General features: G+C 49.1%; 1 protein-coding gene across 2 annotated transcripts in view; it reads left to right on the top strand.

The window, feature by feature from the left end:
• The window catches only part of TMOD1 (tropomodulin 1), a 77,553-nt gene that overhangs the window by 51,479 nt on the left and 11,181 nt on the right, over positions 1-14,893 (top strand). For both annotated transcript variants that reach the window (XM_074953713.1, XM_074953712.1), the window contains exon 5: positions 4,585-4,674. In XM_074953713.1, the coding sequence (XP_074809814.1) occupies positions 4,585-4,674 (90 nt within the window). The remainder of the gene's footprint in view (positions 1-4,584; positions 4,675-14,893) is intronic.

Below are 14,893 nucleotides of genomic sequence, written 5' to 3'. Positions count from 1 at the left end.
CAGATTCTGTCTGCCAGGGCTGGCTCTAGGTTTTTTGCCTCCCCAAGCAAAAAACAAAAAAAACCTCAGAGAGCGCAACTGCCGAAGCAAAAAAAACCAAAACCCCCACCCCACCCGGAATGCCCCCCCTGGAATTATGCCGCCCCAAGCACATGCTTGGTTTGCTGGTGCGTAGAGCCGGTCCTGCTGTCTGCAAGGGTCTGAATGCTGTTCAGGCCAACTCGGGCAAAGGCTTGTCCCATAGTACTAAGAAGGGAAATGCCACCATAGTTGTTACAGCTGCTCCAGTGACCCTTGTTTTTAGAGAGATGTTGATGGTGACGCTGGCGTCTCTCATTCCTTGTGGCACTTCGCCTTCTTTCCAGCACAGGCAGAGCAGCTCATGGGGCTGTTGCAGCAGGACGGGTTTCCACATTTGATGACCTCTGACAGTATGCAGTCTTTCCCAGGCCATCTATGGCAAGGCTAAGCTCCTCAACTGTTGGTTCATTGTCGAGTTGGTTCATAACAGGTAGGCTTTCGATGGCATTGATGGCTACGTCTGGAACAATACTGTCACAAGAGTAAAGCTCACAGTAGTGTTCTACCCAGCGATCCAGCTGCTTGGTGCGGTTGTTGATTGTTTCCCCTGTTGTTGACTTCAGTAGGGCTGTCTTCTTTGAAGTTGGGTCCAAGGCTTTCTTGATCCCATCATACATATTTCTGATGCTGCTTGCATCAGCTGCTACTTGGATGCTTTTGCATAAGTGCAGCCAATTGTCATTGGCGCACCATTGAGCAGTTTGTTGTACCTTGGTTCTTGCTGCTCTCAACACAGAAAAGTTTTTATTTGGGCTTGTAGTGGGGCGGTCACCCTGCTCCAGCCCTGAAGGGGTTAAAACTGCCCTGGGAAAGGGCTGCCCCAGGGAGCCAATAAGCTAGGCTGACTGGGGAAGCAGCCGCAGCTGGGGCCACCCCCTAATCAGGCCACAGCTGTCCTATAAAAGGGCTATGAGCCAGGAGCTCAAGAGGACTCTCTCTCTAGCTTTGGAGAGAGAAGGACTGGCTGCCTGGGAGAAAAGGGTACCTGGAGTGGAGCAGGGCTGGGGAAAGGCCAGAGGAGCTGGGAAGCTCCAGCCTGGAGAGCCCCCAGGCTGCAGGCCTTGCTAAAGGCTGGGAAAGGTACTGGGGCTGCAGAGGTGCAGCCCAGGGTTAGGCAAAGGCAGCAGGTCCAAACCCCCCTTGCCGACTACAGTCCGCCCCAGTGAGTGGGGGCTAGATGGTGACTGGCAGTAGCCGCTGAGGCAAGATGGGGATAGAGGGTGGGGGTTCCCCAGGAGGGGAGACCCAGGGACTGTGGGGGTACTGCAGAGGGCAGAACCCCGAGGGAAGGGACACCGGGGTCCGGGAGGGACACGGGGGCCTGAGGCAAGCGGGACACCGGCCTGCAGAGGGCGCTCTGGAGGCTGGAGCGCTAATTCCCAAGGCGACCAGCAGGAGTCGTCCCGTCGCTACAGGGCCTCTCTTGTAGTTGGTTTGGGCTGTGCGTTTGGCCTCTATGACTGGCATCAATTCACTGGAATACGCATCAAACCAGTTGTTCGTCTTGCTTTCCTTCTTCCCAAAGACTGACCGAGCTGTGTCCTAGATTGTGTTCTTCACTTGCTCCCACTGCAGGTGGATGCTTGTGGCATCATCACTGAGCCCAGGACTTACTGTCGTATGTTCTGGTGCTGCTGTGACTTTTCTTGGTCCGCTGAGGCAGCGGTTTTTAAACTTCTTTTCTGGCAACCCGGTTGAAGAAAATTGGCAACCCCACAGAGGTGGGGATGAGGGGTTCGGGGTGTGGGAGGGGCTCAGGGCTGGGGCCGGGGATTGGGGTGCAGGAGGGGACTGGGGTCTGGGCTGGGGGTGTAGGCTCTGGGGTGGGGCCAGGGATGAGGGGTTTGGGGTGCAGGAAGGGGCTCTGGGTTTGGGGGGGCTCAGGGCTGGGGCAGAGGATTGGGGCGCGGGCTTGGGGTGCAGGCTTACCTCCAGCCTGGTCAGCGGCACAGCTGGGGGGCAGCGTGCAGAGCCTCGTGCCCCTTCCCCCCCACGGGAGCCGGACCTGCTGCTGGTCACTTTCCGGGCACAGCGCGGTGTCTGAATTAGCCGGGCAGCACCACCGCTGGGACTTCTAACTTCCCAGTCGGCGGTGCTGACCAGAGCCGCTGTGACCAGCACCTTCCATTCCACAGCCCAGTTCTGGGTCGTGACCCACCGTTTGAAAACCACTGTGTTAAGGTACCGATGTTAATACGAGGACGCCCTTTGACTTTAGATCTGTTTATTGTCTTTGGTTTAAGTCTGACCTTGCTGCATACCTGTGTCGCAGTGAGCACTTGGATAACTGCGGGTAATGAGGATGCTGTTAAGGCTGGTACCCCTTGTGATGGTAAGATCCAGTTGGTTCCAGTGGCCAGATCTGGGATGTTTCCAAGACCCTTTGTGCTGTGGCTTTGTCTGGAAGAATGAGTTTGTTACACAGAGGTCGTAATAGGAACAAACTTTTAGCAGGCTCTGACCGTTTCCATTCTTTTATCAGTTCCGTGTTGACCAAGACAGTTGGTCCATGCTTCATGATCAGCTCCCACCCTTGCGTTGAAGTCCCCTAGCAGGGAAACACATTCGTGCTTCGGAACCCTGCTGATGGTGGTGTTCAACTGGTCGTAGAACTGGTCCTTTGTTGGGGCGAATTCACTCGCAAGGTTGACTGGGCCCTCCGAGGTGAACAAGCGTGGGGCCAGAATTCTCTCTGATCCATTTGTAAGTGGCTCAGTCTTCCCCAGAAGTGAGTTCTTGATGGCAAATCCCACCCTGTGCTCTTGAGTTTCTTCAGTGCTTTTCTCCTGCCGGAAAAATGGGTCCACGTTAGCAGACCTACAATTACTGGCATTTATTTGTCCCGGCAGGTTTTCACCAGGTAGGTCCCTAGCAAGAACCACCCTTCTCGCGACAGTCCCCGCACTCTGCAGCCAAAAAACCACATGGTCAGGGAAGCTCTGGCAATTTCTGCTTCTGGTGCCAGCCAGACCCGGGAAGAGCCGTTTGTGGAAAAACTAAGAGAAAACAGCTGTTGGGACCTTGAAGCTCTGTTCTGTGTGAAGTTGAGAGGAATTTTTGTTCTTAGTTTATTTTATGATTTGCCCATCCGTAATAAACATACGTTCCCACACATATCCCTGTGTGTACAAACAGGCATGTGACATTCTATATCGAACCACAGGAGAATGGAAAATTCATTGCTACAGGGCTTTCTCCAAAACAAATTTGCTGAGGGCAGCAGGATTTCTTTTTTAAAATGCTATGTTTGGTCGGTTGGCTCTGTGCTGCTTACTCTAGTAGGCGCCGGACTGCTGAGGTTCTGGAACGTACACAGCTTGAGGCTGGGTCTACGCTTCAGCCGCTACCGTGGCACAGCTGCAGCATGTCAGTGTAGCCACTCACTGCGGCGACGGGTGGGATCTGCCATCACCGCCGGTGATCTGTCTCCACGAGAGGCACCCGTTAGATCAACGGAAGAGTTCTTCCGTCGGCTTAGCGCTGTTTTACGCCAGGGTTCGGTCAGCTTAACTGCCTCGCTCAGTGGTATGGGTTTTCACACCCCAGAGCAACGTAGCTGGGTTGGCTTAACTTAGTTTTTAGCGGAGGCCAGTCTCTCTCTCTCTCTCTGTTTATTGTTTTAGAAAATTAGAGACTGAAATGCGTTTGTTATCTGAAACTTGGCTGCTGTGTTCTTGCAGCATTTTAATTCTGTTTATAGTACTCATGTTTCTGTCTTCAACAAGTCACCATGGACCCCGGCACTGCTTTCAGGTTTTTGTGACCTGTTAAAAAGTGCAAAGCTCAAGTCAAAGCTGCCTTTAGTTTGTGTTGGGTATAAACAGAGTGCCTGTTGCCAAAGCACTTGGGATATATACGCTGTTCTGTAGTTTACTGGATGAGAACATCTCATTCTGCCGCTGAGTGTGCCAGGTACAGTGTTGATGCTATTGTCTTAAACAAGTGTGGAGAGCCCCTCCCACCCAGGCTAGTGGCGGGTGGAAGGCATGTGGTAAACTGCAGGATCAGGCTTGAGATTAGTAACTCCTCATGGCTGTTTCTATGTTTTGTGATATTTATTCTTCCTCTCACTTTTTGTTTGTTTGTTTCGCTCCAACCTAGACACTCCATTCAGCTTGATTATTGGGAAACCGTTCCCACGTCTGTGCCTCCATTTAATATCTTTTGGCATTAATGCACAGCCCTGACCCTTGCTGCCTGCAATGCATATACCTTTCCCTGCACAAATCGTGCTACCCTTTCGTAGAGAGAAAATGGCCATCGCCTCAGTGTGCTGTCGGTACCTGACGTCACTCAGCACAGTAGGACTCAAACTGCGGGCTCATGGGTGCCATCTTTCTAGCTTTTCTACATTCGCACAAAAGCAACTTTCTTACTGTGGAGGCCCACATTTTAGGTCACTTCTGGGAAGCTGTGTGCTCTCGAGGCTTTGCCAGAATCCATCTTTTCTCAGCATAAGGGGCTGCAATAACTTGGTTTTTTTTCCCTTTCTTTTTGATGTAGCCATCCTTGGCATGCATACATTGATGAGTAACCAGCAGTACTACGAGGCACTCGGGAGCACCACTATAGTTAACAAGGAAGGCCTGAACAGTAAGTATGTTTTACAACTGTTCCGGAGTATTTGCTTGAAAGACTCAAAGCTGCTAGTGGGCTGTTGACTGTGAATTATTTTTAATAATATTTTCTAACCTGATTTGTCTCATTATGTCAAATGCCCCTAAGAAGCCTGAACCAACACAGGGCCCTCTTATATTGCCAGAATTGTAAAAGTGTGAGATCTGGTGCATCTGGGATGGGCAAAGGGGAAAGCATGTGGCTTTCATTGCTCGATAGCCCCCCCGATGCTCACCTAATAGCATGGGACTGACCGTGACCTTACAGGAGATGATACGTTCTCTCTAGAGCTAGTCCGAGAATCAACATCTTTCTCATAAGGAATTTCAGACAAGTCCTTGGTTTGGAAATTTTCAGCTGGAAGATTTCAGTTTTCCCATGGGAAGTTTTAAAACAAAAGGTTTGTTTTGACTTGGAATTTCAATTAAATGTCATTTCATTTTCTTTAAACAAAAAAAAAACCAAAGTGACATTTTAAAAAAAAAAATGAAAATGTTTGTTTAGATATTTTCCTGTGGACAAAACGAAATTGTGGTTTTTTGGCCGAGAAAGAACTTTTGGCATGAAAAATGTGGAACAGCTTTAGTTCTGTGCTTGGAGTCCGAGCCTGTTCCTGGCATGGGGGGAGAACGGTGGCCCCAGACCTCATTTCCAACAGACAGGCAGCAGAAAATAGCAGAATGCAGTCAGCGCAAATCCTAAAATGGCTGAAGCGTGCAGGTTGTGACTTGTTTGACTCTTAGTACATATTGCTTCCTCCTCTCCCCACCCTTACTCTACTGTATCCATGTACTCTGGTCTACTACAGGGAAACCAGTGGGTCAGAACCTCCGCTGGTGTAAATCAGTGTGGTGCCACGGAAGTTTAATGGAGAGATGCTGATTTATAGCAGTTGAGGATTTGACCCCATATATGAATTGTAGAAATGTCATTGACTGAGGAACAAACTGGTGACATGCTAATATGTATTAGAATATGGCTTTGTCCGTAGCAACATTCTGATTGGCCTTTGTGATGACATCTGACCTGTCACATGCCAGCTACCAACAATGTTCACGTTGCAGCTGGGACCCCATTGTTAAAAAGAAATAAAAGGAAGATCCTCCCTCAACCCCAGTTGTTAATATTTTTTAAAGGAAAAATACACAGGAAGATTTTTACTCTTTTTACCATATTTCCCTTCCACCTGCATTTAACACAGTGGCTACAGGGAATTTCCTCAGAAAAGTATTGCTCCTTCTTAGAGAAGTTGTCACTGTGTGTGCCCCACGGGAGGTGTGTGCCTGTCCGTGCACTCTTAAGAGGGCAGCCCTTATGGCAGATCCACCCTTCACGTTTTTTCACCAGGACAAGGTGACTCCGTCCACATCCTCCTTTCCTGCCCACGGACTCATCGGACTTTCACATAAACCAGGACGTTTCCAGACTAGCCCGGACTTCACGCTTCAAGGGAAGAAGCTAGTTTTCATGCGCCAGACGTGAGACGAGCCATTGCATTCTACCTCAAGAGAATTAAGCCCTTCAGAGCCTCTCCTAAGCTCTTTGCCCTCTTTCAAAGAGGATGAAGGGGGAGCCCCTATTTCCACCCAAATATTATCAAAATGGGTCTTACAGTGCATTTTAGCACGTTACAAAGTTTCTCAGCTGTGCAGCCCCTGGCTAGGGTGCCTGCCCATTCCACAAGGGCACAACCCACCACGATTGTCCATTACGGACACCTGTAAAACTCCCACCTGCTTGTCTGTGGACTATGCGGCTCTTCACGCCTGCAGGCAGATGCGGCCTTGGGTGTGGTGGCTCTTCACTAAGCACTAGATCCAGTAGCGTAGCCGGGGGGGGGAGTGTGGGGAGCGGCCGCTCGGCGCCTTTTTAAATTTTTACTCACCCGGCGGCGCCCCGGCTCCTCGGCGGCGGGGGCCTTCACGCGCTCCGGCTCCTCGGCGGCGTTTCGGCGGCGGGGGCCTTCAGTGCCGCCGAGGACCCGGAGTGCCGCCCGGTGAGTACAAGGGGTGGCACCTTTCTTTATGTCAGCTGCCCCTGTTCGCTCCACCTCGCTCCGCCACTGACTAGATCCGTCAGCTCAGCTTCACCCCCGTAGCCTGGGCACTGCTTGGAATCACCTGGAGTGGAACACCCATAGAGACAAGAAGGAGGTGTTACTTACTAGTACAGTGTGATCACGGCTTACGTTCTCATATAGTATTTCCTGGATCTCCCCACCCCAGCATGCTATAAAAACTCCAGGGGGGTTGAAAACGTTTACCAGAGCGCCATTCTGCACCGCTCCACTGAATTTAAGCGCTGAGTGTGATCTCTGAGGATCACCAGGACCAGTAAGGGGTGTCTCAGCTCCTGCCTTGTGTCTTTCGATGCTTTAATGTTAGGCTGCTCTGGTTCAGCCTTGACACCAGTCCCCAGCATACTAGCATATGGTCCCACCCTGGCTCCCACCAGCCAAATCATGCCTTGCAGGGTGACCCCAACAGTCCTTCTGGTGCCAAGTATCCCCAAATCTGTGTACCCCAAGTTCTTACTACCAGACATTTGGACTTTTCCCCTCTGGTTCCTCACCCCAAAGGAGTGTTCTCAGTTCATTCTCAGTTCTCAGTTCACTTTGGCACAGTTTGCACGACAGAGATCTGTTCAGGGTAAAAATAAACAAAAAGTTTATTTAACAGTGAAATCACAGACTCAGAGATGAAATGGCAAGGGAAGCAAACACGGACAGTATGTTTTTAAACCAAATAAACATAAAGTTGCAACTTCAGGCTTATGCTTTGGTATTAGACAAATAAGTTACCTATTTCCCCTGCACACTTTCCCAGCGTGCCGCCTGTTACAGAGGAACTCCAGCATTGCCTGGAGAGTACCCCATTTAGACACTGGCCCTCAGTTTCTGGATGTCCTTCACTTCAAACCCTTTCTCTTGCAGACTGTGGTGATTCATGGTGGGGGAAATTCATGGGGGGCCATACTGGCTCAGACCAAAGGTCCATCTAACCCAGTGTCCTGTCTTCCAACTGTGGCCAATGCCAGGTGCTTTAGAGGGAAGGACCAGAACAGGGCAATTATCGAGTGATCCATCCTCTATCACCCATTCCCAGCTTCTGAGAAGGAGTAAATAACACTTCCTTATTTACTTTCTTCACACCAGTCATGATTTTATAGACCTGAATCATATCCCCCACCCCCCTTAGTCGTCTCTTTTCCAAGCTGAAAAGTCCCAGTCTCATTAATCTCTCCTCATACGGAAGCTGTTCCATATCCCTGATAATTTTTGTTGCCCTTTTCTGTACCTTTTCCCATTCCAATATATCTTTTTTGAGATGAGGCAACTAGATCTGCACGCAGTATTCAAGATGTGGGCGTTCCAATGGATTCATATAGAGGCAATATGATATTTTCTGTCTTATTATCTATCTCTTCTTAATGATTCCCAACATTCTGTTCACTTTTTTGACTGCCGCTGCACATTGAGTGGATGTTTTCAGAGAACTATCCACAATGACTCCAAAATCTCTTTCTTGTGTGGTAACAGCTAATTTAGATCCCATCATTTTATATGAATAGTTGGGATTATGTTTTCCAATGTGCATTACTTTGCATTTATCAACATTGAATTTCATCTGCTGTTTTTGCCCAGTCATCCAATTTTGTGAGATCCCTTTGTAACTCTTCACAGTCCGCTTGTGACTTAACTATCTTGAATAGTTTTGTATCATCTGCAAATTTTGCCACCTCACTCTTTACCCCTTTTCCCAGATCATTTATGAATATGTTGAATAGGACTGGTCCCAGTACAGACCCCTGGGGGACACCACTATTTACCTCTCTCCATTCTGAAAACTGACCATTTATTCCCACCCTTTGTTTCCTATCTTTTAACCAGTTACTGATTCATGAAAAGGCCTTTCCTCTTAAGAGCCTTTGGTGAGGGACCTTTTCAAAGGCTTTCTGAAAATCTAGGTACACTATATCCACTGGATCCCCCTTGTCCACAAGCTTGTTGACGCCCTCAAAGAATTCTAGTAGCTTGGTGAGGCATGATTTCCCTTTACAAAAACCATGTTGACTCTTCCCCAACAAATCATGTTCATCTATGTATCTGGCAATTTTGTTCTTTACTGTAGTTTCAACCAATTTTCCTGGTTCTGAAGTGAGGATTACCAGCCTGTGATTGCCAGGATCACCTCTGGAGCCTTTTTTTAAAAATTGGTATCATATTAGCTACCCTCCAGTCATCTGGTACAGAAGCTGATTTAAATGATAGGTTACATACCATAATTAGTAGTTCTGCATTTTCACATTCGAGTTCCTTCAGAAATCTTGGGTGAATGCCACCTGGTCCTGGTGACTTCTTATTGTTTAATTTATCAATTTGTTCCAAATTGCCCTCTTTCTGAGGCCTTTTCAGAGTTTCATCGACAAAAGTTATGTCAATGACCAAAAAGCACTATAATAACATTGCTGTTGCATGTTCACACTATGCTTCTTCTGTCAGCAGAACACGTCCGTTCTTGGTGCTCTCGCATGGACAGTGAGAGCAGTGCACTGTGGGTAACTATCCCACAGTGCTACTCCCCATCTTATGCTGCTAGGACTTGTGGGTTGGTGGAATGGTCCACAGCGCATGATGCGTGTGGGCTTAACATCCCATGATGCATTGCTTTCTTTCCCAGCATTCTATGGGCTTATGGCTTTGGTTCGCAGCTTATTTCAACGACCTTAGTTTGCTGTCTGCCTGCCATCTCTGTGCGAAAGGATGGATCCTGCATTGCTTTCTACTGCTCTGCTAAATGTCATTAACACATCACAGATGGCAGTGCAGTTAATCATAAAGTTCCTAACTGAACAGGATTCAGACTTGCCCGACCTGCTGTGTGACATGGATAGGAGCAACATACGATGACTTGTGGCATTCACGGAGCAGCTGCACACAGTGGACCACCACTTTTGGGCTCGTGAAAGTAGCACTGAGTGGTGGGATTGTATCGTCATGCAGGTCTGGGATGACGAGCAGTGGCTGCATAACTTTCAGATGTGGAAAGCCACCTTTCTGGAACTGTGTGTGGAGCTCACCCCAGCCCTGTGGCACAAGGACACCAGAATGAGAGCTGCCCTCTCAGGGGAGAAGTGGGTGGCGACTGCACTGTGGAAGCTGGTGACTCCAGACTGCTACTGGTCGGTCACAAATCAGTTTGAAGTTGGGAAGTTGACTGTTGGGGCTGCGTTAACACAACTCTGCAAGGCCATTAATCGCATCCTGCTGCGAAGGACCGTGACTCTTGGCAATGTGCATGAAATAGTGGACGACTTTTCAGAAATGGATTTCCCTAAATGCGGCGGGGCAATAGAGGGCACACATACCCCAATTTTGGCACCAGGCCACCTTGCAATGGAGTCCGGCAATAGAAAGGCGTATTTCTCCATGGTATTGCAGGTGTTTGTGGATCACCGCAGCTGTTCACCGACATAAACGCTGGATGGTCTGAGAAGGTGCATGATGCACATATTTTCAGGAACACCAGCCTGTACAGAAAGCTGCAGGTGGGGACTTTCTTTCCAGGCCAGAAGATTCCAGTGGGAGATGTTGAAATGCCCATAGTGGTCCTGGGAGACCAGCATACCCCTTACTCCCCTGGCTCATGAAGCCTTACATGGGAAACCAGGATAGCAGTAGGGAGCACTTCAACAATAGGTGCAGGATGGCTGTGGAATGTGTTTGGCAGATTAAAGGCATGTTGGCAATGCCTTTCTGGCAGGTTAGATCTGCAGGAGGAGAATATTCCCATGGTCATCGCCGCCTATTGCACGCTGCATAATATTTGTGAGGCTAAGGGTGAAAGGTTTGCTCAGGGGTGGACTGCTGATGCACTGGGCCTGGCAGCTGATTTTGAGCAGCCTGATACCATGGCTATTCAAGGGGCACAGCAGGAGGGGCAGGGCGGGGCAATTCAAGTCAAGGAAGCTTTGAGACAACACTTTGAGAATGAGAACCAATAATGTATATTTTTATGCTGCAAACTGCAATGCTTCATTAAATCAAGTTTTCTTAAGAAGCACCTGTGATGATTCATGATCTAGGATTTCAGTAAGCAAAGGATTAAACTGCTGGTGTATGTCTTGCTGCTGCCTGCTATCCCCGTTTGTAGGGCACAAATAAAGAGCGGTTATCTTTCAGATTCTTTGTTTTTACTAAACAAACAATCCACACACACGCAAATGCTCAGTGGGAAAAGAAGGGACCATGGAAGGGCAGACCGTCAGAGCTGTGCATAGGTCCAGCTATCATTTTGAAAACTGTCTGAGGGGGTGGAATGAATGGAAAATGGAGAAATTCCAGAAAGCATAAGGGAATACATGGGTGGAGTTGAGGGGGGGCATGGAAAACCGTTCTGAATGTGCTGCAGGGGAGAGAAGGCACGCATCTGTTGTTACTGCAGTGTTATGAGAAACTTAAGCATCTCTATTTGCTCTTCCATTACTTTTATCATCTGCTTAGTGGCATTCAAGAAAAAGTCCTGATTTTCTTTTCTGTCCTGCCGTTCAATTTCTCTCTACTCCCTGTGTTCCCTTTCTACTGCATCAGAGTATTGCAGGACATCCTGGAACATGTCCTCCTTGCTCCATCTTAGCCACTTTCTTATCTGGCAGAAGCGCTCCACTGGTGTGTAGGGGGCTCCCCTGAAGGCCACATCTGCAGAAACACAAGAAACAATACACAGAAACATGATTGTTAGTTCATGCACAACATTGAATCATTGCAGTTTAGCACACCCCTTGTAACATACCGAGCACTTTCTCACTGCACTTGGCAAGCACACATCTCGGCGAACACGCCAGGCATGGTGAAATTAGCCCAAGGGGGGAGGGGCATTCTACCTGGGGTAAACAGCAATGGTGCTTATGAAAGGGTCGTGGTGCAGTGACTAGGGACAATATTGTAAATGCTCCAACACTTTTCCCCGGGCAGGGGTCACTGAAGCAGATATCTCACGCCTGAGGGTAACCAAGGAAGCAAGGCTGCAACTGCTGCATGCTTGCAGCTTCCGACTGGTCCCTATGCTGCTCGCCTGTGTGCAGCTTTGGTTTGCACAAGTAATTGCCAAGTGGCACGGGAAAGTTTCATTCAATGGAGGAAGGAACAAAGCAGCTCTGCCAAGGAACCTCCAGCAGAAGACTACCAAGTACCTCCAGGAAAGTTTCCTAGAGATCTCTCTGGAGGATTCCTGTGAAATCTGTGTGCATCAACACACTGTTCCACTGCACTGCTTAGATGCACAGGAAAATGTCCAGCACACAGAAACACAGCCAGCCTTGTACATTTCTATCCTTTCACCTACTTCTGCAGTACACAAAGCAAATGAAAGCTGAACATCATGAGCACCATCAACTCAAAAAAACCACTTACCAAGGGTCTCCTCTCCTGCTTCTTGCTCGCCAGAGTGGGAGTGCCAGGACTGGCTAGACCTTTCTGGAGTGGAGAACAGTTCTTGACTGGCCAGCCCACCTAGCGAACTTGCCGTGGGAGCCACATAATTCCCTAACTCCACCTCCTCGTCCCTGACTTCATCCTCCGAGTCCACTTTCTGCCACCTCCAGCCCCGCCAAAGCATCCATGGGGCTCTTGGCAGTGGAGGTGGGGTCATCGCCAAAGATAGCATCCAACTCCTTACAGAATAGGCTGAAGGCCTTCAGGACAGCACCAGAGCATCAGTTTGCCTTCCTTGCTTTCTGGTATGCTGGCCTCAGCTCCTTTATCTTTGTTCTGCATTGCTCTGTGTCCTGACTGTATCCCTTTTCACACAAGCCCTGAGAAATCTGCCCATAGGTATCAAACTTCCTATGGAGCGCAGCTGCAACTGCATAGCCTCCTCTCCCCAAATACTGAGCAGATCCAAGAGCTCTGCACTGGTCCAAGCGGGAGACGGACCTGGTTTGCAGCATGGAGCCACCATGGTCAGCTGGGAAGAGGCGATGGGAGCTCTCCACGCTGACCAAACAAGAAGTGGAATTTTAAAAATGTGTGGGGCTTTAAATGGGGAGGGGTGGATGGTTGTTTATGTGGCAGCAGAGTTCGAACTGCTGATCAGAGTGGTCAGGATGGGCATTGTGGGACACCTCCTGGAGGCCAATTAAAGCAATCAAATCAAGCGCGGTATCTACACTGGCACTTTGCTGCTAAAAACCCTGTGTCTCTCGTCGAGATGGTTTTATTTGTCGCCAAAACTGAAGAGTTTTGTCACCAAAAGTGGCATTGCAGTGTGCACACCTCCACTGTTTTCCTGCCAAAAGCTGCCTTTTGCCGACAAAACTGTAGTGTAGACAAGGCCTCAGTTTTCCAAGACTGGGGTTTTCTTTTTAATTTCAAGTGAACTGAAGTCTAATGGCCCACCGTTGTCTTTTCTTGGCTGGCCAACGGGCGGGTACCTGAAGTGAGGCCTTGCCTACACCACACAGTTCTCTTGGCAAAAGGCAGCGTTTGCTGACAAACCAGTGGAGGTGTGGTGTACTGTTAGCCGATGGCCAAGGATGTTTGGTGAGGTGCCAGCTATGCCCGTTTTATACCATCCGTGACTTTAACCGCTAGGACGCACTGTCCCTTCGCGGCGGGCAGCCCGGGCTAGGCTGACGGATGCCCTGAGGTCCTAAACACCCGTGACTTTAACTGCTAGAGCTCAGAGCTCCTTCGCAGTGGGCAGTCAGGATTGACTGACAGGCGCCCCAAGAGTTTGCCCCGTGGAGGCGGCACAACTCAATGCTAGGCTCTTAGTACTCTCACCTAATGGCCAGGCTTTATAGCCAAAACGGCTGAGGTTCTTTAATTGTGTTGGCTGCTTTACAGTAAACCAGAGAAACAAGTCAGGCTTATGCACAAATGGTTACCAAAATTTATTAAACTAGATTCTAATCATGTGGTTACAAAATTGCTAGTGCCTACTTATTTAAATGTAGAGATGTTACACACACAAACAAGTTACAAAACTGAAGCTACAATCCCAAAGAAAGAAAACAAAGTATAGAGCTCTATTTCAAAGTATGTGTACACTAAAGATAGGAGATCAGGTGTGGGTGCTTCTTACCCTCCTTGCATCTCTCGATTCCAGCTTCTTACCCTCCTTGCATCTCTCGATTCCAGCGGTGCCAAGCCAGGATCGGTCACTCAATTCCGCGGAAAGACGAATAAGGGACAAGGCTTAGGGACCCTCTTAGCTGCAGAAGCCTTGGGAGGCTGTCACTTATCTGACCAGCAGATAGATAGTGAAAAGCACTCAAAAATCATGGTGCTGTAGGTCCCCTACTTATACCTCTGTACTCCTTTATTCTCTTTCTCCTTTCTTATGCCAAATAGGGGCTGGTCTGTCTGGGCGACGCCAGCTCTCGCAAGAGTAGTTTACACTTGCAAGGGAGAGAAACAATAAGTTTCGACTACTGGACATTCCTTTTATTAGGGTAAATATTTTCTCACCTAGGATGTTGGGGTGTGTGCATCACGCTATTTAGTAGGGGCTAAGAGCCACGTCTGTCACAGCTTCTCTGTCTGCTGTGAGCCTAATCCTTGTATATGTTCCCAGAGGCACATTGTAGCAGCACACCTGTGCTTCTCTCAGCTTCAAAGGCTGTGCTGGAATTTATGTTAAGTGCCCTGTTGTTTTGGTTCCCTCGTGTTCCCAGCAATGCTGGTCTGAGGGGGGGGGGGCTGGCTGTCTGGCTACATGTACACACTTCTTTTGGTGGCAAAACTCTGCCGTTTTGCCGACAAAATAAAACCACCTCGACGAGAGGCGTAGAGCTTTTTGCAGCAAAATTGAAGTGACAAAGCATCAGCGTAGACGCTGCCATTCGTTATGTCGACATAACTGGCCTCCCCCAGTATCCCACAGTGCCCACTGTGACTGCTCTGCTCCCTGTTTTGAACTTGGCTGCCCTGCATCTAGCTATGCCTGCAAGCGCCCCTCCCCTTGCAAAGCTCCGGGAAGCTCTGACATTCCTCAGCGGTGAGAGTGGAGGCTGTGGGAGAACCTGGAGGGAATCACAGAGCCATTAATGTGGAATCGGCAGGCAGGCAGAGTGGGCTGCTGCCGTGGGGGGAAGAGACTGCTGTGCTGTGCAGAGCCAGGGGCTGGTGTCCCTCTTCCCCCAGGACTGGTTGCTCAGGCTGCTGTCTGAACTTAGAGACAGCCTTCCGACACAC

This window comes from Natator depressus, chromosome 5, assembly GCF_965152275.1.
Source record: "Natator depressus isolate rNatDep1 chromosome 5, rNatDep2.hap1, whole genome shotgun sequence".
In the NCBI taxonomy this organism is placed as follows: Eukaryota; Metazoa; Chordata; order Testudines; family Cheloniidae; genus Natator; species Natator depressus.
Note: the sequence above shows the minus strand (reverse complement) of the source record. Positions and strands in the feature narration are given on the sequence as shown.